The sequence below is a fragment of the Cyanistes caeruleus genome, unplaced genomic scaffold, assembly GCF_971803275.1.
Source record: "Cyanistes caeruleus unplaced genomic scaffold, bCyaCae1.hap1.1 HAP1_SCAFFOLD_93, whole genome shotgun sequence".
NCBI classification, from domain to species: domain Eukaryota; kingdom Metazoa; phylum Chordata; class Aves; order Passeriformes; family Paridae; genus Cyanistes; species Cyanistes caeruleus.
The window spans coordinates 1244266-1270811 of NW_028255896.1; the positions used below are offsets into that span (position 1 = coordinate 1244266).

At 43.2% G+C, this 26546-nt stretch overlaps 1 protein-coding gene across 1 annotated transcript; it reads left to right on the top strand.

Moving 5' to 3' along the window:
• Window positions 1-12983: 12983 nt before the first annotated feature.
• LOC147646551 (uncharacterized) lies at window positions 12984-24211 on the top strand. Its single transcript, XM_086873287.1, has 2 exons — window positions 12984-13852; window positions 21227-24211. The coding sequence occupies exons 1-2, from the start codon at window positions 13333-13335 to the stop codon at window positions 21481-21483; spliced, it is 777 nt and encodes a 258-aa protein (XP_086729413.1). The 5' UTR covers window positions 12984-13332; the 3' UTR covers window positions 21484-24211.
• The last annotated feature ends 2335 nt before the right edge of the window (window positions 24212-26546 follow it).

Consider the following 26546-nt stretch of genomic DNA (forward strand, 5'->3'; position numbering starts at 1 on the left):
TTGTGGGAAACTGTGCTGATTTTATGGGGCATTTCTGGAATTTGGTTGAGTTTTCAGAAGATTTAGGGATTTTTGTGAGATTTTTGTGGGACTTTCTGGGAATCGGTGGAGATTTTGTGGGACATTCCTGTGAATTGGTAGGGTTTTGAAATGATTTAGGGAATTTTGTGGGACTTCTCTGGGATTTTGTGTGGTTTTTCTGGAATTCTGTGGGATTCTGAGGAGTCTTGAAGAATTTTGAGGAATTTTTCTTAGATTTTGTGGAAACTTGTGGAGGTTTTGTGTGATTTTTGTGGAATTTTGTGGGATATTGAGGCGATTTAGGGATCTTGAGGGATTTTTCATGTATTTTGTGGGAATTTGTGGAGATTTGGTGGGATATTTTTCTAGAATTTCTAGAAGGTGAAAACAATCTGTGCTGAAAAAAAGTTCTGGTTTCTGTATGTAACTCAAAAATTATTTAGCATGTATGCTGAAGTGTTATGTCTGCTGGTGTTCAAATTGTTCCTAATTGATTTATAGGAAGGTAGAGAGTAAAATTCTTCTTTGTAGCATAATTCATGCTGCTAGTTTTTTCAACTCAATCTAAGTAACTCACATTATATAATTAGATAATTAGTGCTGCACACATCTGATGTCCTTGAAGACCCATAAGTCATAAGAAAAATAAGTTTTTTAAGCTTACATAATGTGCTTAAAAATTTACAATCCCAATGATGGATGGATCTTACAATCAGAGAAGCCTCTGACAGAATGGGTTAGTGCATTATGCAGAATCAAACCAAGAAAGTGTTTTTTTTAACAAGTGCAAACATTCTTTCTTTCCTTCTTTCCTGATACGACTTCTGTCATGTCAAGAAAAGGGTTTATTCTCAAGAAAAAACAAAATAAAAATATATCTCCTTTCATAAAACCTGTATTTAGCTGGATAAGTAGGCAAAAAAGGGGTATCAAAGCAGGTAGACAAAGAGAAGTGTTGCACTGTACTAGGAATGGAGAAGTGATGACACTGACTCTCTAGCTTTAGTTGCAAAAGAGAACACTTTTTATTCTTACAGATCTTCTTTTATAGACAGGTCTGAGAAGGTCCGGAAACGTAAAACTCTCACTGGTCATTAAACCAACACATCACCATCACTGGACAATTAGGAGCAGCAACCCTTGACCGTCTCTTGCAAGTAAACAACAAGGAGACAAACAACACCTGCAAAGGTTGTTTTCCTTCTCTAAGGACTGTTTGAATTCCTCCTTATGATTTCTCAGGCTAGAGTGTGAAAGTTGTGTACTTGACTTACCCACAGGCTCAAGCTAGTGCCTGAAGCCTAAAAATCTCTTATTTGACCACTGTCCGTTCCCATCAAGAAGCAATGCAGTTGAGAAAACAAGCTGTATCTGCAGTGCCATCTGTAGTGTAACTACATTTAAGCCACCTGTTCTGGGTTTTTGATCATGGACATGTATCGACACACCGTATCTCTTCTGAGCAGGTTTTCATGTTTCAGACATGCTGTATTTGCAATCACAACAGAGGTTCTCATACATGCAGACCATAGTCAAGTGAGGGGATTTTAAAGTAGTATTAATAGTGTTATGCTTATTTTTCATTATATACATTCTCAATTCCAGGCAAAGAAGAATTTTTTTTTTAGTAGAAGTCTTTCTACCTACTTTGTCTACCTACAAATATCTCCTAGCAGGAGTCTTTTGTAGCTATTCTAGCTAATCACCTACTATGACAACATTCATTCTGTCTATCCTTGTGAAATCTTTTCTATTAAGCTTTATAATCTTAATCTTTTGGTATTAAATGCTAACAAACTTCGTTAGTAAGAAAGTGAAGTCAGTATGTTGTGTATCAAACACACAAAAAACGGTGTGTTTGCCAAAACCTGATCACTGCCATCAGCAGGATAAAACAGTAATGGGGGAACTTTAGAAACAAAGAATAAATTAATCTTGAAAGCAGTATAAAAGAATAATGAAAATTCATAGCGAGAATCAGAGACCTTGGAGTGGAAACAGGAGCCATCAAAACTTGATTCAACACTGCCAGAATTTGCCCCACCAGCATAAACTCTTTGCTTTGGCCAGCAAGATCAAATTCCCTCTGAGACACCATGAGCTCCCTGCTCTTCAGCTGATGGGGCAGCAGTTCAGTCAGCAAAAAAACCAGGGACACCCACCTCGGGTTTGTCTGTGCACAAGAACTCATGAGGTGCTTTCTCAACAGCTTGTGAATTAATAGGTTATAGAGAGCAACACAGACACCTGTAAGTCTGTAGCATCCATGTCTTACAGTACAAAATGCAAGCAGGGTAACCAGTGCTTTTGAAGGAGCAATGGTGCTTGTAAACCAGACATCCTTTGAAGATGCCATGGGTGTGATGGTAAGTCTGTGATACCTGTCTCTGTGTGTGTTTATGATTATAAATTTTTGGATACTGCTTATTAAAAAATATTTAGACATTTTTAGGTGGTTGATAGATTTTGAAAGTGTGTTGCGTTGTGATTTATATGTTGTATTACTGATATTGACCCTGAAAACAATTATGATTGCAGGGTTTTTTAATGTCATTTATAAATCTAAAATTTGTTTCTGTCCTGATTAAGTTTAAACTAAATAAACTGAGAATTTTTTCTCTTTGATGTAGTATTGCATCAATTTTCCACTTAACTAGCTCTGAGGACTTTTAGTCTGAGTTTACTGATAGTATAGCTTAACCTTATACTGTTATGAAGTCTTTTCAAGTTGTGCTACCAGACACCAATTGTTTGTACAGGTATGGTCCAAAACACTGTAATTCCAACATGAACACTAGGAATATGTAAAAGCAGCAAGCTCCTCATTCCTCAGGCCATTTTCTGTGTTTTGAAATAAGAGCATGATGAGGATGGAATACAAACTGCTGTCCTTTGTTAAAAATCTTGGAAGTCTGTCCAGTTGAAAGGTGTAATTGTAAGGTGATACTTTTTTTTTTTTGCTTCTTTTTCAATAAATAGATGAGGAGGATATAGCTGTCAGCAGTTAGATAAAAAAAAAACATCTAGGAAAAAAGTGAAAGTCTGCATCATGTTAAAGACATGGAATGTGGAAATACCGTAAGTAATATAGTTGAAATTATTTATTTACATGAATTTCAGAGAACCTAGGGCAATAAGGTACACTGTCTTAGAAATGGAGTCCAGGCAAAACTTTTATTTTTAAGAATCCTATTTTAGTTTTAAACAGAGTGACTAAGGATACAAAACACAATCACATACATGGATCTTAATGTAAGTGGTAATAGAGGACAAGGAACAGGAACCTCAGTATGAAACAAGGAAACATCCAATATGAAGGAAGCCTCTTTCACTTTTAGCATCTTTATTCCTTGCACATCATTTTCCTAAAACACAAATGGCTCTTTGACTAAAAGATTAGAAACTTCTGAAAGTATTGATGAAGTGGCTTCCCTCGTATTGGATGTTTCCAATATGAAGGAGGCCACTTCATCAATACTTTCAGATATTTCTAATATCATTCTAAAGAATAAAAGTACTGGAGCTCCTGTTGAATAGCAATCAGGTGTAAATTCCTTCAGGGACTCCAGATGACATACAATTCTGAAGGCTGCTTTCTAATTGGAACAGTTCTTGAACTGCCCGTCATTTGCTTAGAGATTCAAATTTCTGTAGCATCCTTTACATTTCAAGCACAAATCCTATCCTCATATTTAACTTGTTCTAGCTTCCACGTAAACCTGATCTTCCCAGCAAAAACTGGGCCAAATAATCAACCATCAGAAACACCTGCAAAAACATAATTAATAGAATTTATGCATAGTATTTTGTCAGAGTTGTAGCTAGCCTGTAGCTGCCAAATAAATTTGACTATATCGAACCCCCAAACACAACCAGCCTAGAAGCAAAACAAGTCCTGAGATGGGGCAGGGATGGGTTAGATTCAAACCCAAGCAAGGACCTCAGTCAATCACATTCAATCCAGAAAGCAGACATATCACTGGTCAAAGAGCTGGCCGGTGCTAAAACTTCAGCCAAGCAGTTGTCTAGACCTGGGAGTTTTCAACCTACTGTATAAGTATGTTCCAGACAATAAAACGGGCTGTTCGTTGAGGACCCTTGAGATTTCATGTAATTTCTGTCTCCAACCAACAACCCCTAACATAATAGTATTTTGTATATTTTCATGCATTATTCAGCTTTCCACTGACAATAGATCTGTGCTTTCATTTCTGTGGTTTATGTTTCACCCTATTATGTTATCAGGTGGTCTAAGTCCAAGGAGCAAAACTATAGAATCACTGAAATGTGGAATAATAGAAAAGTCTACAGTGGAAGGGATCTCGGGAGATCCTCTGTCTGAACTCTACATTAAATCACCCAGTGCTCTGTAAAACACAGTCCTGTATATTTCCAGCAAGGGATATTCCATCACTTCTCTGGACAACTATTCCAACAAGTAATTGTTCTCATGGTGAATGAAGTATTTTTCTTAGTCTAGGTAGAATTTCCCTTGAAGTAACTTGTGCCCATTTTCTGTTATTACTGTAGATCCTTGTGAAGACAGTATCTTTACCTTCTCTACAAGTACCTTGGGACAACCAGATTACCTAAGTCTCCTTTTATTTCCTAGGCTAAAGTTTCTCCAGTTGTCATGGTCTTCAAGACTGTGCTCATTTTGGTGGGCTTTGATAGGACATCTGTAGTTGGGTTCTTTTCCCCCTTGGACTGAGATTGATGAGAGAGAGGCAGTTTTCTCTAGTTCAGACTAGGTTGTTTATTCTTCTCTTATCTGCATTACATGCATACAAGGTACAAGGAGCTACATGCACTAAGATAGAAAGGTGCAAAATGGCTAACAAAGATCTTCTTCAAGGTTTTTTATATGTCTGTTTACCCAATTAACAAATGACAAGTAAATTGTTTTTCTTAGTGACCCAATGGCCCAACACCTGCATGCTGCACTGCAGTATTCTCTATCCAATCACCTACTACTACCCAAAAACCTCTAGAAGAAGATGAAGCAGAAAGAAGGACAAGAGACAACACCCTAAATCCTCCATTTTGTCTACTGTTCTCTAAACTAGTTTAAACTCCAAACTTTAACTTTTTCACCCAGTGACTTAAGAAAACTTTCTAATCTACACACTTACATTTTTAGTTTTTCTATTTAACAGTTGATTTCAGGGTGTTATATGAAATTCAGTGTTTTCTTGGATGTCAGAGCCAGGTATCAGAGATAAGGACACACTCTCTTTGCCTCTGACTCCAACAGGCTTCATAAGACTATCTCAAAGTTTACAAAGACTCTCTTGAACAGCGGAAAACAACCTGGACTTCTGCTTGTCACCATTTTACATACCTGTAAAATCCTTGTTATTCTTAACACCTTTTGCCAGTTTGAGAGACACCTGAGCTCTGCCTTGCCCTTGTGGGCCACCACACTTGCTGAAACCCGGGTAAACAGCAAACAGAAAGTAAGCGCAGGCACATGCTGGTTATGCGTGAAGCCTCTGCCCCATGGGTCCCTCTGAAGCACATGATGAGCCCTGCCTCGCCCCTGTCCCTCAATATTTTCCATACGTGGTTTGCTTAGCTCATGAGTGTAGCTGCTACCTCACACTGCTCTCACTACAAAGTTTAGGAAGAAATCACCGTCCTTTTTTGCTTCCCAGCTGATGCCTTTTTACGTATAAGCTCTTTTAAACAGTGGAGTGATTCTCAAACACCAATCTGCTAGAGTGGGAAAACTAGGGAAGGAAAATTCCAAATTTGTTGCTTGTAAGCTAATGGAAGCAGAATAGAGACAGGGCAGAAAAGTACATGTACATTTCTGTACCAGACAAGAAAACAATAAAAATAAATTGGTCTTTCTGTCAAAGAGAGACAGCTAGAAATAACTATTCTGCCTTGCTGATGGCAGATAACACATCACATTATAGTGGCAGTATAAGCAGATGGAACCTAATTATACACTTTAGAATAAACTCTCATATACCAAATTAAACCAATTCCAGACAATCTTATACACTTTAAACTATAAACCTGTTAATATAACATATCCTTTTGCTTTCACTTTTTTGATCAAGATATTTGTGAAGATTTCTCTCTCCAACATAACTTTAATAGATGATAAATTAAAGTATTCAAATATGCAAAGTGCATAATTTTTAACTAATTCTCAAAAGAAACAAACACTATTGACAATAATAATTACACTATTCTATATCTCATACGGCATTGCTGGTGGGTCTGAGTTGAATATCTACAGATGAGCAATATAAATTAGTGTTGTGAATTATTGAAATTCTCTTTAACATCTGCAACACTGAAAAAGTATAATGACAAAGTCTGAAAAAAGGTGATGTCTCTAGTATGACAAATGAGTTGAAGCAGTTGTAAGTCTGTAAACTAATTCTGAACACGGATTAAACGCTGATTTCAGTAATATATGTACATGCAAATATGCTTGAACAACAGTGTAATAAACGATAAACAGTTCAAGCGTGAAGGATCTTGTCTACTTATTCCAGTATGTTTGCATTACAACCTTGACTAAAAATTAGGCTGTGTACTGTGCATGGAAGCTATGTAATCTCTTGCTGTTCAAGTAGCATGTATTGTAGAGTGCTGTAACCTGGTCATTATGGTCATTTTTCTGGAAGAGACAACAATTAGGAAGTCTTCCTACCTCATCAAAAGTCAGCCTCGCAATCTGAGACATTTCGTATCAACACAATTGTTAAATTTGTATAATTTGAACTACATGTTGTCACTATATAAAAACACAATACAAAAAGTATTTCAGAAGAATTTTAACAAGTCAAAACATGGGATTCCATAGACATGCAAATCTGAATATGCAGGAAAGGCAGCTAGCGCCTTTCATGCACTGAAATGAGACTATCCTTTTTGTTATGCTATGTAACATCATAATCTCTGGGTGAATCTAAGATGGAATTTCAAATGTTATCATCCATTTTAGAGAGCAACTAATGTATATCATTTTGCTGTAACAATGTTTGGTATTCATCATACCTGGAAATAGTATCTTTGTTACTTGAAGTGAAATAACAGGATGCAAAACCAGTTACATTATTTTTCTAAAAGGATGCAATGGGTGGTACAATAAAAAAAAAATCTAATTTTCCTGAAGAGAAAATAAATGTGGAATACTCTTTGACATCAGCTGCATGATTTGTTGGTATGGTTAGCTATATTTATTTACAACAATTACAATTAACAATTTATTACAACATTAATAAATATTACAAATGTAAAAAATGCAGTATGAAGTAAATGGCTCTAATATCATGATGATAGGATTTTAAAAATTTGTTCTCTCTCCATATTATATTATATTAAATGCAAAATACTAGCTGAATACAACATATAAATGTTCTTAAGATTTTTCTAATAACGTTATAAGAATCTAATAAGATAGCACCATTTCATGACAAAATTTCATACCTGGAGTATAACATGTTATACTCAAGCATGACATATTTCCTTTAGATATCTAACATTAATTAGACCAGTTTCAAGCTATAATTTGCACAATAAAATGTCTAGTTTGGTTTTTCACAGTCAGGAATTTTTTTTGCTGTCTTGTAAGATACAAGATCTATGATTCTGAGGATGTGACACTTGCATAAATGCAAACCAGTTTTTTTATTGTGTTCCTTGCTTAGAGGGAAGAGCTGCTGAATAAAACTTTAGTGTGTCTTTTTTATTTTTTTGCAAGTTCTATGCCAAAATAATGATTTACCTACATAATTGCTGCAGCCTCCATGCTCAAGGGGTTTATGTAGAAAGTCCTTCTTCCTCAACCACTCGCCTGCTGTCAAGTGAAGAAATATACAAGTCATTTTTTAGCTCTTACTGGAATAATCCTGGGTACCTGAGTGTGGAGTGGTAAGAGATTCTCCTTTATGCTGCTGTTAAATTCAAAAGGAAAAAAAAAATCAGACTTTTCTGCTCAGTCAGTCCTTTTCATTTTCTGTCCTTCCCAGCCTCTCAGCACTTCCAGATTACTGCATGGTTGGCAGAGGCTCCATTCAATTTCAAAAGCAGGAAACTGTAGTATTCTTTTTATTTCTTCACTTTAGTGGTTTGTCTTGTTACACTGTTTCAAACACAAAATCAGCTGCTTTTTTTTTTTTCTATTTTAGCCAGTTAATAACTTTCATTGGCCAAATTGTGAGTTATTCAATTTTGTGTAATAAAGTCTATTTCCATTCAATCTGCTGTTATTCAAGACTTTACATTCATGATTAATTAATCAAATTCTACTAAGTCACTATGTCTACTTTGAAATATTTCAGACACTTAATTTAGTTCCAAAAATTTTATTTAATTTTCACTATAATTCTTTTTCTAAGTTCGCTGAAGGGTCCATACAAAGCGCTTTGATTAAACTTGATTTGAAGATAAAGATGGGATACAAAATTCTGATCTTTTAGTGCAGTAATAGGAAATTCAAGTAGGGATTAAAAACAGTGAGTTTTTAACAACAAGTCTTATATTCTTGTTTTTCCATTCAGCAATGGCCATGTGCATTTTAAACCTAAGAATTCACAAGATAGCCACCTACAGTATTTCTAGGTACATGGATAATATATATTATATAAAACACTTCTCAGTTCCTTGTCTTTTAGTTTATCGTTTTTATATAAATGGATTTGCTTTATTTGTTCCATGTCATTTATGACAATTTTTAAATGCAATCAGACCCTTATTTAATGAATCAGAGGGTTGATGCAAGTCCAGTTGCAAAAACAAAACAGATTTAGTTTTTGATGACTTTGATCCTTAGGTAGGCAAACTGGGTCCAAAAATATATATTAGACTTTATATTAATATTTAAAATAGACTTTTAAAAAGCACAAAAAATTGACTTTTAATAGCACAGAAAATGAGTGTTCTTGTTTTCACAGATAGGATGATGTCATGATTTTAAACCAGTAACTAAAAAAATTACTTATTTCTTGCTGTGAGATATGGATTAGAGCAAGAGCAAAACAGGCTTAGAACTTAAAAAGGAATAAAGGAAGTTTATTAACAAACTACAGTAAGAACACCAGAATAAGAACACCAGAATAAACTTCCAGAAAACCCTTTTTATCCCTTACTACCCACCATTCCTTTGTTCACATGACAACATAGAGACAAAAACTTTGGAACTTTGGTGTTTAAAACAGTCCAAATTCTTGCTAGAGTCTTTTCATCAGTCTTTGTAGAGAAACAGAAGTTTTCTTCTGCTAATTTATGGAGTTTTCCATGAGAAAGCTATTTCTGTTATAGCTTTCTATTTTTCTGATGCCAGCTGCTCAGAACTCTTATCATCAGAATTTACTCCTCCCATTTCACATCACTCTGAGGTGTGTATGGGCCATGAGTCTAGGGATGTCATTTTAAGGATGAGTTATTCAAAAAGAAAAGTCTTCTTTATCTGTCTCTGTGAGCTCCACTAGAAAACAGTTTTCTCATTGCCCCCTCAAGGCTTCAAATCTTCCAGCACTTCACTGTATCACAATTACTCTACTTTTTACTCAAAATCTACACTTTGAAAACTCTATTACTCCCTATATACTCTATCATGAATTAAAGGAATTCTTTCAGGACTTTATTGTCCATCTCTATAGCTTTAACAGAAAAATATTTCAGCTTATAAAGCATCTCCTTATTCTCTGCCTTTTCTGAAGCTTCTTTTCTTTACTGTCTCTGATAGTTTATAAAGTCTCCTTACATGTTGATTACTCTCTTTTTCTCTCTCTGGATAAAAGGATTAATCTGCAAGTCTCATCTGGGTAATGAAAGGGTTAAAATCTTGCCCAGGCTTTTGTAGATGGTTCTGTGATCTCTGCCGGAGCAGCAGCTGGAGCTGTCTGCGATAGAAGATTTTTCATGGCTGCTCTGGAGAGTGTGGTCACTGTCTCAGCACGCCGCAGCTCAAGAGCTTTTTTTCCTTTCTTTACTTGGCAGTCTCTGGTGAATTCAGTCACAGCAAAAACTGCAGCCGAGCCAGGAACTGGCCTGGCCCGGCCAGAGCCCAGGGCAAGCTTCACAGGCCCCCCTCTCCTGGCCAGGAGCTGCTGGGCCCAGCCCAGCCCCGGCCCGGGCTGCATGGCCGGGGCAGGGAACGGGAGGCCAGCTGGAGTTCTGTTACCTTTCACAGCCAGAAAATCAAAGAGAGCGAGAGTGCTCTGACTTTCCATTTTAAGGAGGTGCTTACAAGTTGACTTCACTTATTTAATGGTCAAAACTGCTGTCAGTTCTTAGAAATGACTGATAATTGGTCAGAAGGAAAGACTCCCATCAGCCTCCAGCAGCTTCAATTTCTTTAGCTTCCAAAACCACTTTAAAGGTAAAGCTACCCCATGACAGATGAGTACACGTGCATTGGACACACAACACAAACTGGGTGAGGAGAAATCTTGTACATTTCAAATAAACAACTAAATTATTTCTACTCATTACTTCTATTTAGTTCTATTGGAAGTATTATTACATATACTATGTGAGTTAAGAAAAGCCACTTTTTTTTTTCTTTTTCTTTTTTTTTTTTTTTTTAACTGATGTCCTTGCTGGTTTTGGTTCATGAGTGGTGTTATAAAATCACATTAACTTGCTCTAAAAATTTATCTAAAATACTTGGTAGTCAAGAATTTCACACCATTTGAAATTCACTGATATTTGCATGAATCACACAAAACAAATAGTTTTTTTATTAGGAGTAGGAATTCAGTAAACTTTTTTTTAGATGACAAGCCTGAAGCCAAAACATTACATTTTAAGTACTCACCAAAATTCCATGCAATTCTGAAAAATATCAAGATAGGAGGATTATTAGTTATTATGTCTCAGGTAGGTTGTAAGGTGCCTGTGAAGTTACTAGGGTATCAGAAGCTGAACATTGATGCAGTGTGTTTCTTGTTAACGGTATGTTCGGTTATTACCTAAGTTGATGGTTTGGTCCAAATGAGACTGTCCCACTCCACATTGTCAATCTACTCTGAGTCCCCTGTCAATCCTACCTTAGGCCCACTACATGCTTGGAATTCCACTTCAGAAATCCCCTAAACTTCAACACTGGATTAGTCCATGTGACCCAACTTTCCCCCGCTACCTCCCTCATTGGATGATGATTTTGTGAACTCTGCCTTTTACCTTCCCCAGGATATCTCTGATTAGCTGATGCTTTTTACTCTCCCTTTGAGCCACCTCCCTATTTCAGCTGTTGCATGCTCGCATTTTCTGTCTTTTACCCCCAAGATTCCTCAGAGCAATAAATCCTCTATTATCCCATGCAAAAGACCTCCCTCTTGTCCCTGCCTCCTCAGAGCACAGACTGACAGCCAAAAAGCTGTTGAGCAAGTGCTCTAGTTGCACCTTGGGTCATCCTGCTCCTGGGGAGTGGCCTACTCCTGAAGCAGGCCAAAGTGATAGAGCCAGATAAGCTCCGGCCCAATATGATAGCTGACGCCCACCATGGGGCCCTGTGAACCGACCCCACAGACGAACTGTGGATTTTACCCAGGAAGTTCTGGCCTCCAGCTGCCTGTAAGTGCAGCAGATTGGTTTTTCTCTGGTAGCTCTTAAGGGGAGGAAGTGATAACCCTTATCATCCAGAGGACCACTTCCCTGAAGAGGACTTCTCTGCAGCCCATGTCTAGTGGACCAAAAGAGGGTGAGTATTCCCCAAGTTAAGATGAAGGTGCTCAGAAGTTGTGGGAAGGGTGCATTGCCCCCTGGGGGTGGTGGAGGGGGGACCACAAACCTACAGGCCATGATAATTGGCTGCAGAAACCACCCTGTCCCTGAGACTGGCTGTGGAACCTTTATCTGTAGATTGTTGTTTCTTTTGCTGCAGAGGAGGGTAGATTTTTCCTGTGCCATCAGGTTAACATCAAAGAAAAGGGGTGTGAAATTGGGAGCACAGCAGAGACTGATCTATTTTAAATTTCTGTGTGCTCTGGAGGGTGGGAAAAGAAAGTTTTCAAAAGGGTTGCTGAAAAAGTTTGTTTAAAATGGCTTTTCCTCCCCTTTCCAAGGTTATCCTCAGAGGAAATATCAACCATCCTCTTCTGGGGTGTATTTGGGAACAAATTAACAGCCTTGACAAATAAAGGTGATGTTTCAGTTGCCAAATTGTTTTAATTGTTTGTGCTAATTCAATCAGTAATAGTTGAAGAAAAGAAAGTGGAGGAAAGACTCAAACTAATGCCCCCAGCTCCCCCTTCACCTGATCCAAAATCCTTGTCCCCTGCATTGGGAAGACTGTGCCAGGCAAACCGCAATGAAGCGCAGGAGTGCTACCAACTCCCTGGCCTCCCACACCCTTCTCGGTACCCGTGCCTTGAGAGTGATGGCCACACTGTCAAGGACCCTTTCCTAAACCCTTATTTCCCAGTTGTTAACCCTCCAGTACAAGTGAATGCCCTCAAAGGAGATTCCCAAGTTTTTCCTGAGTCCTCCCTTGCCCCTCAGAATGACCCTCAAGAGAGACAAGAGTGTGGAAGCCACATGGCTTGATCCCCACCTTATGCTTTTTCTTCCTAGATTCCCTTTCACCCTAGTTCTTCCAGGTGAACCCCTTCCTATCCTCTGACGCCACCCCTATGGCCATGCCCCTCCTCCTTCCCTCTCCTCAAACCCCACCCCTTCCTTTCCACTGGCTCTGCCTCCTGTTCCCCTGACATCATCTCTTCCCATGATGTCACCTGTGATCAGCAACTCCCATTCCAATTGCTGTCCCACCCCTGTTCCCTCCTCCAGCAGCTCTCATCCTCTTCCAGCTTTGGGTTTGCACAATGGCGTGGGAACCAGAAGCCACAAGCCCAAAAAACAGAATCTGGAACAGGAGACCATCCCCTTTGCTGCACCTGTTACCTATACCCGAACAAGAAGAACCCCTAAGTGGCAACCTTTTGATTATCAGTTGTTAAGAATAATATGTTACAGTTGCTGTTTGTAAACTCCTTATTTATCTTGTACCCCGGTCCCAGGATATTGTTAAGAATAATACGTTCCAGTTGCTGTTTGTAAACTCCTTACTTACCTTGTACCCCTGTCCCAGGTTTACTTACCTTGTACCCCTGTCGCAAATTGCTGTACCCCATATTTTTGTTCCTTGTTCAGCCAGGCCCTGCCCCCTCTCCCAAGTTGCTGTACCCTGTGTTTCTTGTTCTGTGTTCAGCCAGGCACTGCCCCCACTGCTCCTAGACTCCCACATGGCAACATTGTATCCCTTTCCCAAGTTGCTGTACCGCTCTGAGGAGGAAGATGACATACTGACTTTTATGCAAACGAGAGAGACCAGAGACTTATGGGATGCACCCAGACTGGAAAAGACCCCAAAACAACGAGCCACGCAAAAGGGAAGGAATAGAACCAGCACCATCTAACAAGGAAGACCCAGAGGAGTCCCCTGACTTCTTTCCAGAGGCCGACATAACCTCGAGGAGACTCGACTGGGATGACAGCCTAGACTACGAGCCTGAAAGAACGAGTCTTCCCGGGGACTCCCGTGAGGAAGGAAGGCCCAGCTCTGCCCTAGTGACAGAGCTGCACAGATCCTCCTCTTCTGCGGTGTCCAGTGGGAGCAGTGGCGGTGTGCGCGACCCCTCGGGCCCCCACCCCAGAGCTGTGCTGCTTAATAAAGGCCTTTTTAAAAGGAGCTGGTCTCCTGGCCCGTTTATCACAGCTTGGGGGCTCATCCGGGATAGCCACGCCCTGAAGAGGACCAGGGACGGGACGGCCGCCCACTCTATTGGGCCTCCGGGGGACAGCTGGCTATACCAGACCCAGAAGAACAGCCTGGGATCGACATCGCAGAAGAGCGCCGGATTGGGTAAGCCACCGGTGGCGGGAGTAGGAGGCGAGTGAGTGGATGTGTGAGTGAGACGGGGGCTGGCAGCTCAGACCCCCGGGGCGAGTGCGGACTGCCCAGTACCACGGTTCCGGACTCCCGCGAGGGGGCCGGCCGGGAACGGCAGGAAGCGAAAGAGGCTCACTTGGGCCCAGAGAAACGAGTGAGGTGTCTCCTGGGGATAAAAGCCCCCCTCTGAGTGCGCAGAGGGTACCTAAGAGAGTGAGTGGCGCACATAGGGGTAGGCCCCTCTACTGAAAAGGGCTAAACGGCCTAGGCTGCTCCGGGCGTGTGGAAGGCCTAGGTGAGTGAGAGTCACACGCAGGCAATCTAGGTAACTCCCGGGGTGGTGTGTGGGGGTGCCTAGGTTCGATGTGAGTGAACACACCCCCCCTGCTTGGGTACTTAGACGACCTGACCGGGGAATTGGAATTGGGGGTCCCCAGGCCCTACCGGCACCAGGTGGTCAGCGAAGGGCCCTCGCTTCCCAGGGTCTGTGACACAGGACGTGCTGAAAGGCTCTAGTTGTCGCGGCTCAGTCTTGGCTCAGGGGGTTCCTGAGAAGGGAGGTCGTTAACCTGCTGCCGGAGAGCACAGGGGAAGGTAGTCTGCGCGGGCGGGCGAGGCAGCTAGAGTAATACACTCATGCATCCCTTAGCCGAAGCCATTCCCTGGTGGGCGGAGCGGCTAGGAGGCAAGGGGGAATTCTCCCACCACTCACTTACAGTCAGCCCTCGCGCAGAAGCTATTCTCACTGGGGAAGGGGGATAGTCAGGGAGTGGAGGGGCAGGAGGTTCCGGGGTGAGCCCTGATGACCAAATCTTGTGGACGGCACTGAGACAGGGACGGGGGAAGGTCCCAGGAGCGTCTAGTGCTAGGGTCCCCCCGACGTCGACCCAGGAGTGCTCATAGTCTTCGCTGGCAAGGGGGTCAGGGAGGCGAGGCACGAGGGGAACGGGATTGGGGTGTAGGGAGGGGCAAGCGGAACCTGCAAGCCCCGCTGGGACCTAACCCCCGGGGCAAGCGGAGACTGCAAGCCCCAGAAAATTTAAAGTGTGAGTGGAAGGCCGGCCGAGTGTAAGAAAGGGTGTGGATTCTTGTGTGATAAGATTGAGTGTATTCCCTAGTGTGAAAGGAGAGAGTGAGTTCCTAAAGTGTGAGTTTTTGTTGAGGTTTGAAAGGTCAGTTGTCCGTCATTAGAAATTTTCAGTTTGAGTAGGAGCACCTTTATAAAGTTTAATTTAAGTAAGAGCCAGTTTTAAGTTGGTTGGAAGTTGTGTTGTCTGTCAGTTCCAGTTTTATTCAGGAAAAGGCACCGTAAGTTTTAAGTGAAGGTCCAGAGGTAGGAGGAGCAATGGGACAGTGTTTAAGTAAGAGAGTAGGTCCCAAGGGGAATGAAGAGGCCACCAGAACCATTCCCCCCGATAGCCCACTAGGGCAAATGTTAAATTGCTGGGATGCACAAGAGGCCACCAAGGGCCTGGACCGGATCAAGATGATCCATTACTGTATAGAGGTCTGGCCCAAACTAGAGATACAAGGACAGTGGCCTTGGTATGGTACTAAAGATCCTTGGATGTGCTCCCAACTGTACCAGCATCTGAAAACCAGAAGAGGCTCAAGTCCAGAAGAGATCAGTTATGCAGCCTTGTGGCTGAAACAAAGAGCAGACACAGAGATGGTGAAAGTATGTAAGTTGAAGGAAGAGAAGGGGGAAGGGAAAGAAAGTAAGAAGCAAGAAAAAGAAGCTAGCGAAACAGGTAGTAAATGGGACCCCCTAGATCATCTACCCCCTCCTCCTACATACCCAACAGCACCCCAGACTTCTTCACCCAATTCCCCGACCTTTTCCCCTTCTGCATCACCCCCACAAAACCCTTGTACACCCGATTCAAACCCTTTCCACCCAAACCAATCCCCCTCTACATCTTCAGCTTCCTCTACTATCCCGATACCCTTTTCCTCAACCCCACCACCGTTGGTGGCCCCAGTCCTTTCTAATCTACTTCCTACCTCCCCCTTACCTCCAGAAACCCCTACATCAGACCAAGTTTCTTCTCCCTCGCCTAGTACCGTCCCTTTGCCCCCTCCCAACTGGGAACTGAGTACCCCCAAATTTAATACCAATCCTCCTCCTCCTAACAACCAGCAGCTCCCTAGGACTCCCACCCCTAGTCAAGAACAAGATTTTGGAGATGGACCCTACTGTCACACACGATCTAAGACAACTAAGCTCCTTCCCCTGAGAGAAGTCCCTATGGGAGGAATAGCTGGAGGGGTAGGGTTTGTCAATGCCCCATTGACAGCTTCAGAAGTCCGGGGATTCAAGAAAGAGCTAGGGAACTTAGTTGAAGACCCAGTAGGGATAGCCAACCAGGTAGACCAGTTCCTGGGTCCAAATACTTACACCTGGGGGGAGTTAAACTCTACTTTAAACATCTTATTTAACCCTGAAGAGGTAGCCATGATCCGTACTGCGGGGATACGAATCTGGGAAAGGGAGAATAGATCAGGACTCCCAGGAGAGTATAAACTCCCACAAGTAGATCCAGGGTGGGATCCTAACAGGGAGGAGGGAAGACGGAACATGAGGGACTACAGGTCCCTAATAGTGAAGGGTATTAAGGAATCAGTTCCCCGGGGTAATAACACAAAACTAGCCTTTGATGGGACCCAGGAGAAGGACGAGACTCCAGCCACCTGGTTGAATAGGTTGAGGAGAAATTTTCAGCTGTATTCAAACATAGACCCTGACAGCCCTGAGGGCCAGGTGTTATTAAAAGTGCAGTTTGTGACTAAGTCCTGGCCTGATATCAGGAGGAAGCTTGAAAAACTAGAGGACTGGCAAGAAAAGGGGATCAATGAGCTATCTCTAAAAAGAAGCTCTAAAAGTCTACTTGAGGAGAGAAGAGGAGAAGACGAAGACAAGGACAAAGCTCATGGTGGCGGTGGCCCGGGAGATTGTTAGGGCAGACAAGGATCAGACAGATAGGAATCAACAAAGTGATGGAAAGCCAAAGTCCCAGTTTGAGGGAGATAGGAAGAAATCGGTTATGTCTCCATGGACCAACCCTAGGAACTCTCGAGTGAGTGGGAGGTGTTACTACTGTGGAGAGATTGGACATCTCAAAAGAGACTGCAAGAAATTATCCCTGGATGAGGAAATAGCTAGAGAGCAGGATGTCATGGAGAAAATCTTAAGGGGAGAGGAAAGTCGTGATTAGGGGTGTCAGGGGCTATATGTAATAGAGGACCCGATGAAACACCGAGAAGAGCCCCTGGTAAACCTTGAGGTAGGTCCCCAGAGTGAGGAAGTAGAATTTTTAGCAGACACGGGAGCAGACCGTTCAAGTTTGAACAAGCTCCCAACTGGAATGTTTTTAAGCAACAAAGTTTGTGAAGTGTCAGGAGCTGAGGGAAAACCCTTCATGGCTCCTGTGATAAAAAATGTTGAAGTGAAAGGAAATTCTCGGCAGTGCTATGCAGACTTCGTGTACCTACCAGACTTAGAGACTAACTTGCTGGGAAGAGACTTGCAGGTACAACTGGGAGTGGGAGTAATACCAGTGAACGGAAAAATGGTGGTCCATATGATGAAGCTAACAACCAAAGATATAGAAGAGATTAACTCTGAGGTTTGGGCGGAAGAAGGGAAGTTTGGATATTTAGATATTTCCCCAATAAAGATTGAAATCCAGAAGAAAACCCCTCCTATCAGGATCAGGCAGTACCCAATGTCCCTAGAGAGCAGAAAAGGATTGGCCCCAGTTGTTGATCACCTGCTGGCAGAAGGCATTTTAGAGCCATGCATGTCCCCCCATAACACCCCGATTTTGGCTGTTAAAAAAGCAGAAGGGAAGTACCAGTTAGTCCAAGACCTGAGGGAAGTGAATAAGAGGACTGTTACCAGGCACCCAGTGGTGTCGAATCCATACACCCTCCTGAGTCAAGTACCCAATGAACATGTTTGATTCACAGTTATCGATCTAAAGGATGCATTCTGGGCATGTCCCCTAGCAGAAGAATGCCGTGATTGGTTTGCCTTTGAATGGGAATATCCTGAAAAGAAAAGAAAACAACAGCTAAGGTGGACTCGGTTGCCTCAAGGCTTTACAGAGTCTCCGAACCTTTTTGGGCAAGCGTTAGAAGAATTACTGAGCCAATTTGATCCCGAAGGTGACATCCAAATTTTACAATATGTTGATGATCTCTTGATATCAGGGGAAGATCAAGACAGGGTAAGAAAAACCAGTGTGCGGCTGTTAAACTTCTTGGGGACCAAAGGGTTAAGGGTGTCTCGGAATAAATTACAGTTTGTAGAGCCCAAAGTCATTTACTTGGGACACATAATAAGACAGGGCAGTAAGGAACTGAGCCCAGAGAGAGTATCAGGCATTCTAGCCATACCTGCACCAAAAACAAAGAGAGACATAAGAAAACTCTTAGGCCTTTTTGGATATTGCAAACTATGGATAGAACAATATACTCAGAGCGTCAAGTTTCTTTATGAAAAGCTGGTTGATTGTGAACCCATAAAGTGGACAGCTGAAGATGAAGCGCAATTAAATCAGCTAAAGGTTAAGCTGTCCACAGCACCAGTTTTAAGCCTGCCTGACCTAAAGAAAGAATTTGATTTGTTTGTCAACTCTGAAGAAGGGATGCATATGGGGTTCTGACCCAGGAATGGGGAGGATGTCGTAAGCCCATAGCCTATCTATCCAAACTGCTGGACCCAGTAGCTCGTGGGTGGCCCACCTGCGTGCAATCAATAGCTGCTGCTGCCATTTTAATAGAAGAGGCCCAAAAGCTAACCCTACAGGGTAAGATCAGAGTCCACACACCACATGATTTAAAAACAATCTTGAGCCGAAAGGCTCAGCAGTGGCTGACAGATGCCAGGATATTAAAATATGAAGTCATCCTAATGGATACTAGCAATTTGGAGCTAGTAACCTCCAAGGGCCTAAACCCGGCACAATTTTTGTCAGGGGAGCCTCTGCCTGAATTAGAACATGACTGCTTAGAATTGGTAAATCTCCAAACCAAAGTGAGGGAGGATCTGGGAGATGTACCCCTGCCCTATGGGAAGGTACTATTTACTGATGGTTCCTCCAGGGTGGTGGAGGGGAAAAGATATTCAGGGTATGTTGGGGAAGGTGAAACAGGGAAACCTTATGAATGTGATTGTTTGGCACTAGATTGTGAAAATATGAAGGCTAGAATCAAAGTAGAAATGAAAGCCTGCTTTGAGTTATAGGATACTGAGTACTGGTTAACCAAAGAACAATAGCCTAGCCAGCTAGAGGAGAATCCCTGTTGATAAAACAATGTCCTTCTGCTGATAAGAAGAGTCCAAAAGTAAAGAAGCAAGGAAAGAACTTGTAAAGCTCTGTAGAGTATAAAATGCAACACTGTATGTTAATATAGGGAAGCCCATAGGTTGTATGTAAATTCTTTAGTGGGTGTGTCTCATGGTGATTGGTTTCTGGTAATTAGAATATTCACGATAGAAAAAGATATATTGGATTGTAACAAGAACTTCGCTCTCTTTACTCTTTACTCTTTACTCTTACCTCTTACCTCTTGCCTCTTCTCTCTTCCCTCCTCCCTTTACCCCTCTCCCCTCTCCCCCCTCTTAACTCTCAGCCCCCTCTCCCTGTTCCTACCCCTCTCGCCTTCCCTACTCCTTCCCTCTGTTCCGCTCTTACTCCCTCCCTCTCCCTTCCAACCTCACCTTCCCTGCTCTACCTGGTCTCTCTCCCCTCCCCCAGACCATGTGGACGCCAAGGCTGGTGGCGGACACGGGTCTCCCCTCCTTTTACTCTTATAATAAATCGCTTATACTTGAACAGCTTGACCCTGGAGAAGTCTCTCACCGCGAGCGAGTGTTTTTGCAACTACAATAAGGGTATGCAGTGGTCATAGAGGTAGGGGAAGGAAAACTAGAGGTCCTAGAAAAAGGGAGACTACCCCCCAGTTGGTCAGCTCAGTGCTGTGAGGTTCATGCTCTAAAGAGGGGTCTGGACTTGCTAGAGAGAGAAAAAGGAACCATCTATACAGATTCAAAGTATGCCTTTGGGATAGTCCATACCTTTGGTAAGATCTGGGAGGAGAGAGGCTACCTGAACTCCAAAGGGAAGAACCTGGCACATGAAGGGCTGATTAAATCAGTATTAGAGTCCTTGACCAAACCCACAGAGATTGCAGTGGTCCACATGAAGGGGCATCAGAAGGGAGACTCCTTAGAAAGCAGAGGGAACCGACTTGCTGACCAAGCAGCTAAAGAAGTGGCCTTAGATCCAAAGGAATCGGTGAAAGTTTTTAAACTGGATGAGGTAGTAACTGAAGAGGAAGGAAAGAAGGAACCAATATTTACCAAGAAAGAGTGGGAAGTAATAAAAAAATTAGAACTGTCTCAAGGGGAACAAGGGGAATGGTTAACCTCAGATGGGCGAAAGTTTCTGAACAAGGCTTTAGCCCGGAAAATATTAAATGAGATACATGAACTGACGCATTGGGGAACCCAAGGGTTGTGTGATCATTTTCTGAGGGAAAACTTATGCTTGGGAGTTTATGATCTAGCAAAGGCCATAACAAAGGGGTGTGTAATATGCCAGAAGGTAAACCAGAAAGTAATGAGAAAGGCTGAACCTGGGGGAAGAGAGTTAGCCATGAGACCATTCCAGAGTGTGCAAGTAGACTTCACGGAAATGCCTCCTATACAAGGATATAAACACCTATTGGTGATAGTTGACCATCTAACCCATTGGGTAGAGGCATTCCCCACAAAAAAAGAGACAGCAGAAGAAGTCGCCCGGGTAATACTGGAAAGTATTATCCCCAGATATGGGCTAGTGAATACCATTGACTCAGACAGGGGATCCCATTTCACCTCCCAAGCCTTACAGGCCATTGTAAAGGCTCTAGGAATAAAGTGGAGACTGCACACTCCATGGCACCCCCAGAGTTCGGGTCGGGTGGAACGTATGAACAAGACATTAAAAAATGTGTTAACAAAACTAATAGCTGAGACCCAGATGAACTGGTTAAAGTGTTTGCCTCTCGCCCTCCTGAGAATCAGAACCAGGCCACGATCTGACCTTGGTGCCTCCCCATATGAAATGATGTTTGGGCTCCCCTTTCTAATGACCCCTTACAGCACTGGAGATTACATAGAAGGGGAAGAAATAGCTAAAAAGTACCTAGAGACAATTGGGAGGACCCTGAATAACCTAAGAAAGAGAGGATATCTCCCCCAAACCTTCCCACTTGACACAAACATCCACCAGATCAATCCGGGGGATTGGGTATTGATTAAATCCTGGAAAGACACCCCCTTAACCCCGAAATTTGAAGGTCCCTTCCAGGTTCTGCTGGTGACCCACGCTGCTATTCGGACCCAAGAAAAGGGGTGGACTCACGTCTCACGTGTAAAAGGACCGGTATCGCCTCCTCCTGACTGTGGACAAGGCACAGAAAAATCCCCCACGAATTCTCCCAAGTGGACTGCCATTACAGATCCTACCAGTCTAAGAGTGACTCTTAAGAGGCAGCCAGAAAACAGACTGAGAGAGAAAGAATATAAACAAAGACTGCAGAACTCTGCTGAGTGAGTTGGTTTAACTGGGAGTGTTCTTAAAGTTCTTGTGGTTGTTGCTGTAAAATAATTTTGATGTTAGCAAAGTTGGTTGAATGAAAACCCCACACATTAACTTCTCCCACAGGACATTCTCCAAAAAGGCAACTAAATTAAAGAAGAAGGTGGGAGGAAAAGGACCATACCATCTCTCCTGATCCCCCAAAAAGACCTAAGAGGCAAGACCGGGTGAGGCTAACAGGGAAGGTGAGCCATGAAGCTCCCTAGAACAAAACTAGCTCATACCGGACTCTTAGGTGGACTGGTGTTGGTCCAGCTGGTGAGCCTTGGGATAGGGGACAGTGGAGAAGCATGTACAAAGTGCTACTATCCCCTATATGATGGAGAGGATCTAGGATCACTGATGAGGGTCCACACAAACATCAATCCCACCTGTTTTGATCACACCAAATTGGAAACATGTCAGGAGGAAGGAAAGACATATTGGATTACTAGAAATACTGCCTCATTTAGGCAACGTCTGCTTGGAGAATGCCCTGTAGGAGAATCCTGGCTCTGCTTTGAACAGGAGGGACTGAATGATGTAATAAAAGAAAAACAATTGAAGATAAGGAAAGGTGATCTGGATGAAACACGAGGTAAGAACCTATTCATTGACCTGATGGAGAGAATCAGCAGAGAGTTAAACTTAACCAATTGTTGGGTATGTGGGAACACCCAGATGTCAGATATTTGGCCCTGGGAAGGGATCAGCCTGGCACCTTTAGACATTCTAAGGTGGAAATTAACTGAGCAAAAACCCCAGACAGGGAACAGGGGACGGGAACAATGGGATCTGAAAGCAAGAGTGATTGGGGAAGAATGCATTAAAAGGACAGGAAGAAGATACAAAACCCCTGTGGGAAAAATGGCCTGCAAAAGATACCTGACGGTGAAACACTCAGGTAGCAGGTGGATTCCCCAAGAACCAAACAGGTATTGGGCCACTGGGAGAAAGGAAAGGGGGTGTATTTATCATGAGGTGTACAAACTGTATGAGTGCGCAGAAAAAGGAATAAACCCTTTTTGGGGGTTAAGAGAACTCTCAAAATACTGGGAACATCCTACAGACACACAGGACACTTTCTGGAAGGCCCCTGAGTATTTATTTTGGATTTGTGGGAGCACTGCCTATACCCACCTCCCAGGAGATTGGGCAGGAAGCTGCACAATAGGGATAATAAAGCCTGCTTTTTTTCTCCTACCTAAGAAATCAGGGTCATACTTGGGAGTCCCCTTGTATGATGACTTAAAAAAAGGCAGTCGAAAGAGGAGGCATGTAATGGACCTAGGAAGCAATCAGAAATGGAAGGGGAAGATCTGGACCCCTGAGGAAATAATTAAGACATATGGACCGGCCACGTGGGCCCAGGATGGATCCTGGGGGTATCGTACCCCAGTCTATATGTTAAACCGAATCATCCGTCTCCAGGCAGTATTAGAAGTGGTGTCAAACAGAACTGCCCTTGCTTTAGACCACATTAGCACACAATTGGCACAAACCAGGGCTGTAGTCTATCAGATTCGGCTGGCGGTGGACTACCTATTGGCAGATGAAGGAGGCATTTGTGGAAAGTTTAATTCCTCTGAATGTTGCCTGGAGATAGATGATAAGAGTGAGGTAATCAAAAACATCTCAAAAGAAATACGAAAGATAGCTTATGTGGGCACCCAGGAATGGACTCCTCTGGTGAACTCAGACTGGTGGAATGACCTTTGGTCCTTTAAAAAAGGGTGGTGGAAAAAAATAGTCTTTATTGCTGTCTGTGCATTTGCAAGTTTCTTGTTCCTGCACTGTTTAATCCCCTGCCTAATCAAGACAGTGACTACCACAGTACAAGCAAGCATCCAGATCCCTGAAATAAAAGATAAGAAGCAGGCCAGGATCATGTTAATGGAGACTCAAAGTCAGGATCGAGAGCACAAAACTGCCAGGGAAATATATGAGCAATATCGAGAATTAAGAGATAAATATTCCCAAGAGCCAGAAGTTAATGGTTGATGCGGGCTAGAGCCCGATCAAAATATAAGAGGGGGGATATTGTTAAGAATAATACGTTCCAGTTGCTGTTTGTAAACTCCTTACTTACCTTGTACCCCTGTCCCAGGTTTACTTACCTTGTACCCCTGTCGCAAATTGCTGTACCCCATATTTTTGTTCCTTGTTCAGCCAGGCCCTGCCCCCTCTCCCAAGTTGCTGTACCCTGTGTTTCTTGTTCTGTGTTCAGCCAGGCACTGCCCCCACTGCTCCTAGACTCCCACATGGCAACATTGTATCCCTTTCCCAAGTTGCTGTACCGCTCTGAGGAGGAAGATGACATACTGACTTTTATGCAAACGAGAGAGACCAGAGACTTATGGGATGCACCCAGACTGGAAAAGACCCCAAAACAACGAGCCACGCAAAAGGGAAGGAATAGAACCAGCACCATCTAACAAGGAAGACCCAGAGGAGTCCCCTGACTTCTTTCCAGAGGCCGACATAACCTCGAGGAGACTCGACTGGGATGACAGCCTAGACTACGAGCCTGAAAGAACGAGTCTTCCCGGGGACTCCCGTGAGGAAGGAAGGCCCAGCTCTGCCCTAGTGACAGAGCTGCACAGATCCTCCTCTTCTGCGGTGTCCAGTGGGAGCAGTGGTGGTGTGCGCGACCCCTCGGGCCCCCACCCCAGAGCTGTGCTGCTTAATAAAGGCCTTTTTAAAAGGAGCTGGTCTCCTGGCCCGTTTATCACATCAGTATAAAAAGGAGCTTTGCAAGGCTCAGATGGAATTTGGGAGAAAAAGTGAACATTTTAAAGGCCTTTTAAAGGCCACCTTTTCCTCAAACACACTATGTTTGATGATATCAGGGATCTGTTTGCATGTCTTCTAACCCAAACAGAATATCTGTTGTGGGAGAGGACATGGAAGAGATTATTACAGGAGCTTTTTCCTGAGCTCTTGCAAAGCCCTGACTGTGCCATTGATGCAGATAACAACAGTATCTCAATGGACCACTTGTGTGGTGAAGGGGATTGGTCACAAGCTAGAACGCAGGCTGAAAAAATACCACAGCCTGTGTTAGAACAGGTGAAGAGAGCTGCAGAGAAGGCCTTTATCCTTATGCCTACAAAAGAATCTAAGCAAAGTTATGTGACTATTAAACAGTTTCCCTTTGAGGTTTTTATAGATTTTGTTGAAAGGCTCTGAGTCAAGGGGGAAAGGCAGGTTGAGAGTCATCAACTACAGGAACAGATAATAATGCAGGTGGCCCAAGCAAATGCTGATGACGTCTGCAAGAAGATCATCCTAGGCCTGCCCTTTGAGCCACCACTGACCCTCGACTTGATCATCGAAGCCTGTACTGGTACTCAAAGAGAGCCATCACCCCAGAGCCTTGAGGAAAAGGACACAGAATGGAGAAAACAGCTGCTGCTGCTGCTACTCCAAAAATACACCAACAGCCTTTTCCATGTTTTAACTGTGGGCAGGAGGGACACATAGCAAAAGTTTGCCTGAAGTGGCAGCTTCTGCAAAATAAACCAGTAAGTTCTCGGGGGGAGGGGGGACAACTGCTTCCAAAAGACTAGATGGGAAATGCGGGCCTGCTTCGTGTGCAGACAAAAATTAAGCAGGTCAGAACGGGGGCCCAGAGAAGGTTTGGAAGCCACAAGCTCCCTTTAAGCTAGTTGTGACAGAAAACAGATTCTTTAATACAGACAACTGGCAGGTTGTGTCAGTGATCCACTTGACAAGGACTTATTTGCTGGACTGAACTCTTAAGTATGTCGTTATTGGGGACACCAAGCACACACCCCAGGAAATCAAAATCTCTCTGGCATTCATAACATCAGAGCCAGAGGCGCTCATTCTCATGGCACGTTGTGTCCACCCACTCTTCTTTATGCCACAGGGCCAAATCATCGCCCAGGCAATTCCCATGCCAAACTGGGCAGAAGTCATTGGAGAACACTAGCCTTGGATGGGGTATGGACCCTGGCAAGGTGAAGATTACCTTCACCTCGATAGAGTGTTGGACACAGGGGCAGATGTGACGACCATCCCAACCACCAGATGGCCATCACATTGGGAATTGCAACCCGTGATAGGTAAAGTACAAGGCATTGGGGGTACCCAATTAGTCAAACAATCTAAGACAGTAGTCCAAATTGAAGGGCCATATGGGCAATTGGCCAGCTTACGCCCATTCATTTTAGATTATAAGGTTCCCCTATGATGGAAAGACACCATGTCCCAACGGGGAGTGAAAATTGAAATCCCAAAAACCCCTCAGGATTTTTCATAGCAGCCGCTGATAAGCTCCCTGACCATAAGCTGAGCTGGAAAACAGAAGAGCCAGTATGGGAAGATCAGTGGCCGCTGAATGAAGGCTCTCAATGAACTTGTAGGAGAGCAGTTAGCAAAAGGCAACATTGTGCCAACCACCAGCCCTTGGAATTCCCCGGTCTTTGTTATCAGGAAGCTGGGAAAGGACAAGTGCCAGCTCATCCATGACCTTAGAGAAATTAACAAAGTCATTGAAGACATGGGGTCTCTTCAACCAGGAATGCCCTCCCTGTCAATGCTCCCCCAGAATTGGAATTTGGCAGTTATTGATATAAAATACTGTTTCTTCCAAATTCCCCTTGACCCTGCTGATGACACATGGTTTGCCTTCTCAGTTCCCTCCATCAATCGAGAAGCGCCAATGAAACGCTACCATTGGCGAACCTTGCCTCAAGGCATGAAAAGCAGTCCCAGTATCTGCCAGTGGTACGTTGCTTCATTGCTGTCCCCAGTGCGCGCCAAAGCAAGAGAAACCATCATCCTACACTATATGAATGATGCGCCCCCGATGATGATACACTACAGCATGTGCTTGACCTAGCTGTCAATGTTTTGATTGCTGCAGGATTTGAACTCCAAAAGGACGAAGTTAAACGAGTGCCCCCTTGGAAGTATCTTGGGCTCCAAATTAGCAAGAGGACCATTACTCCTCAAAAGCTGATGATCAGAAGCAACCCGAAAACCTTAGCCAATCTTCACCAGCTGTGTGGGTC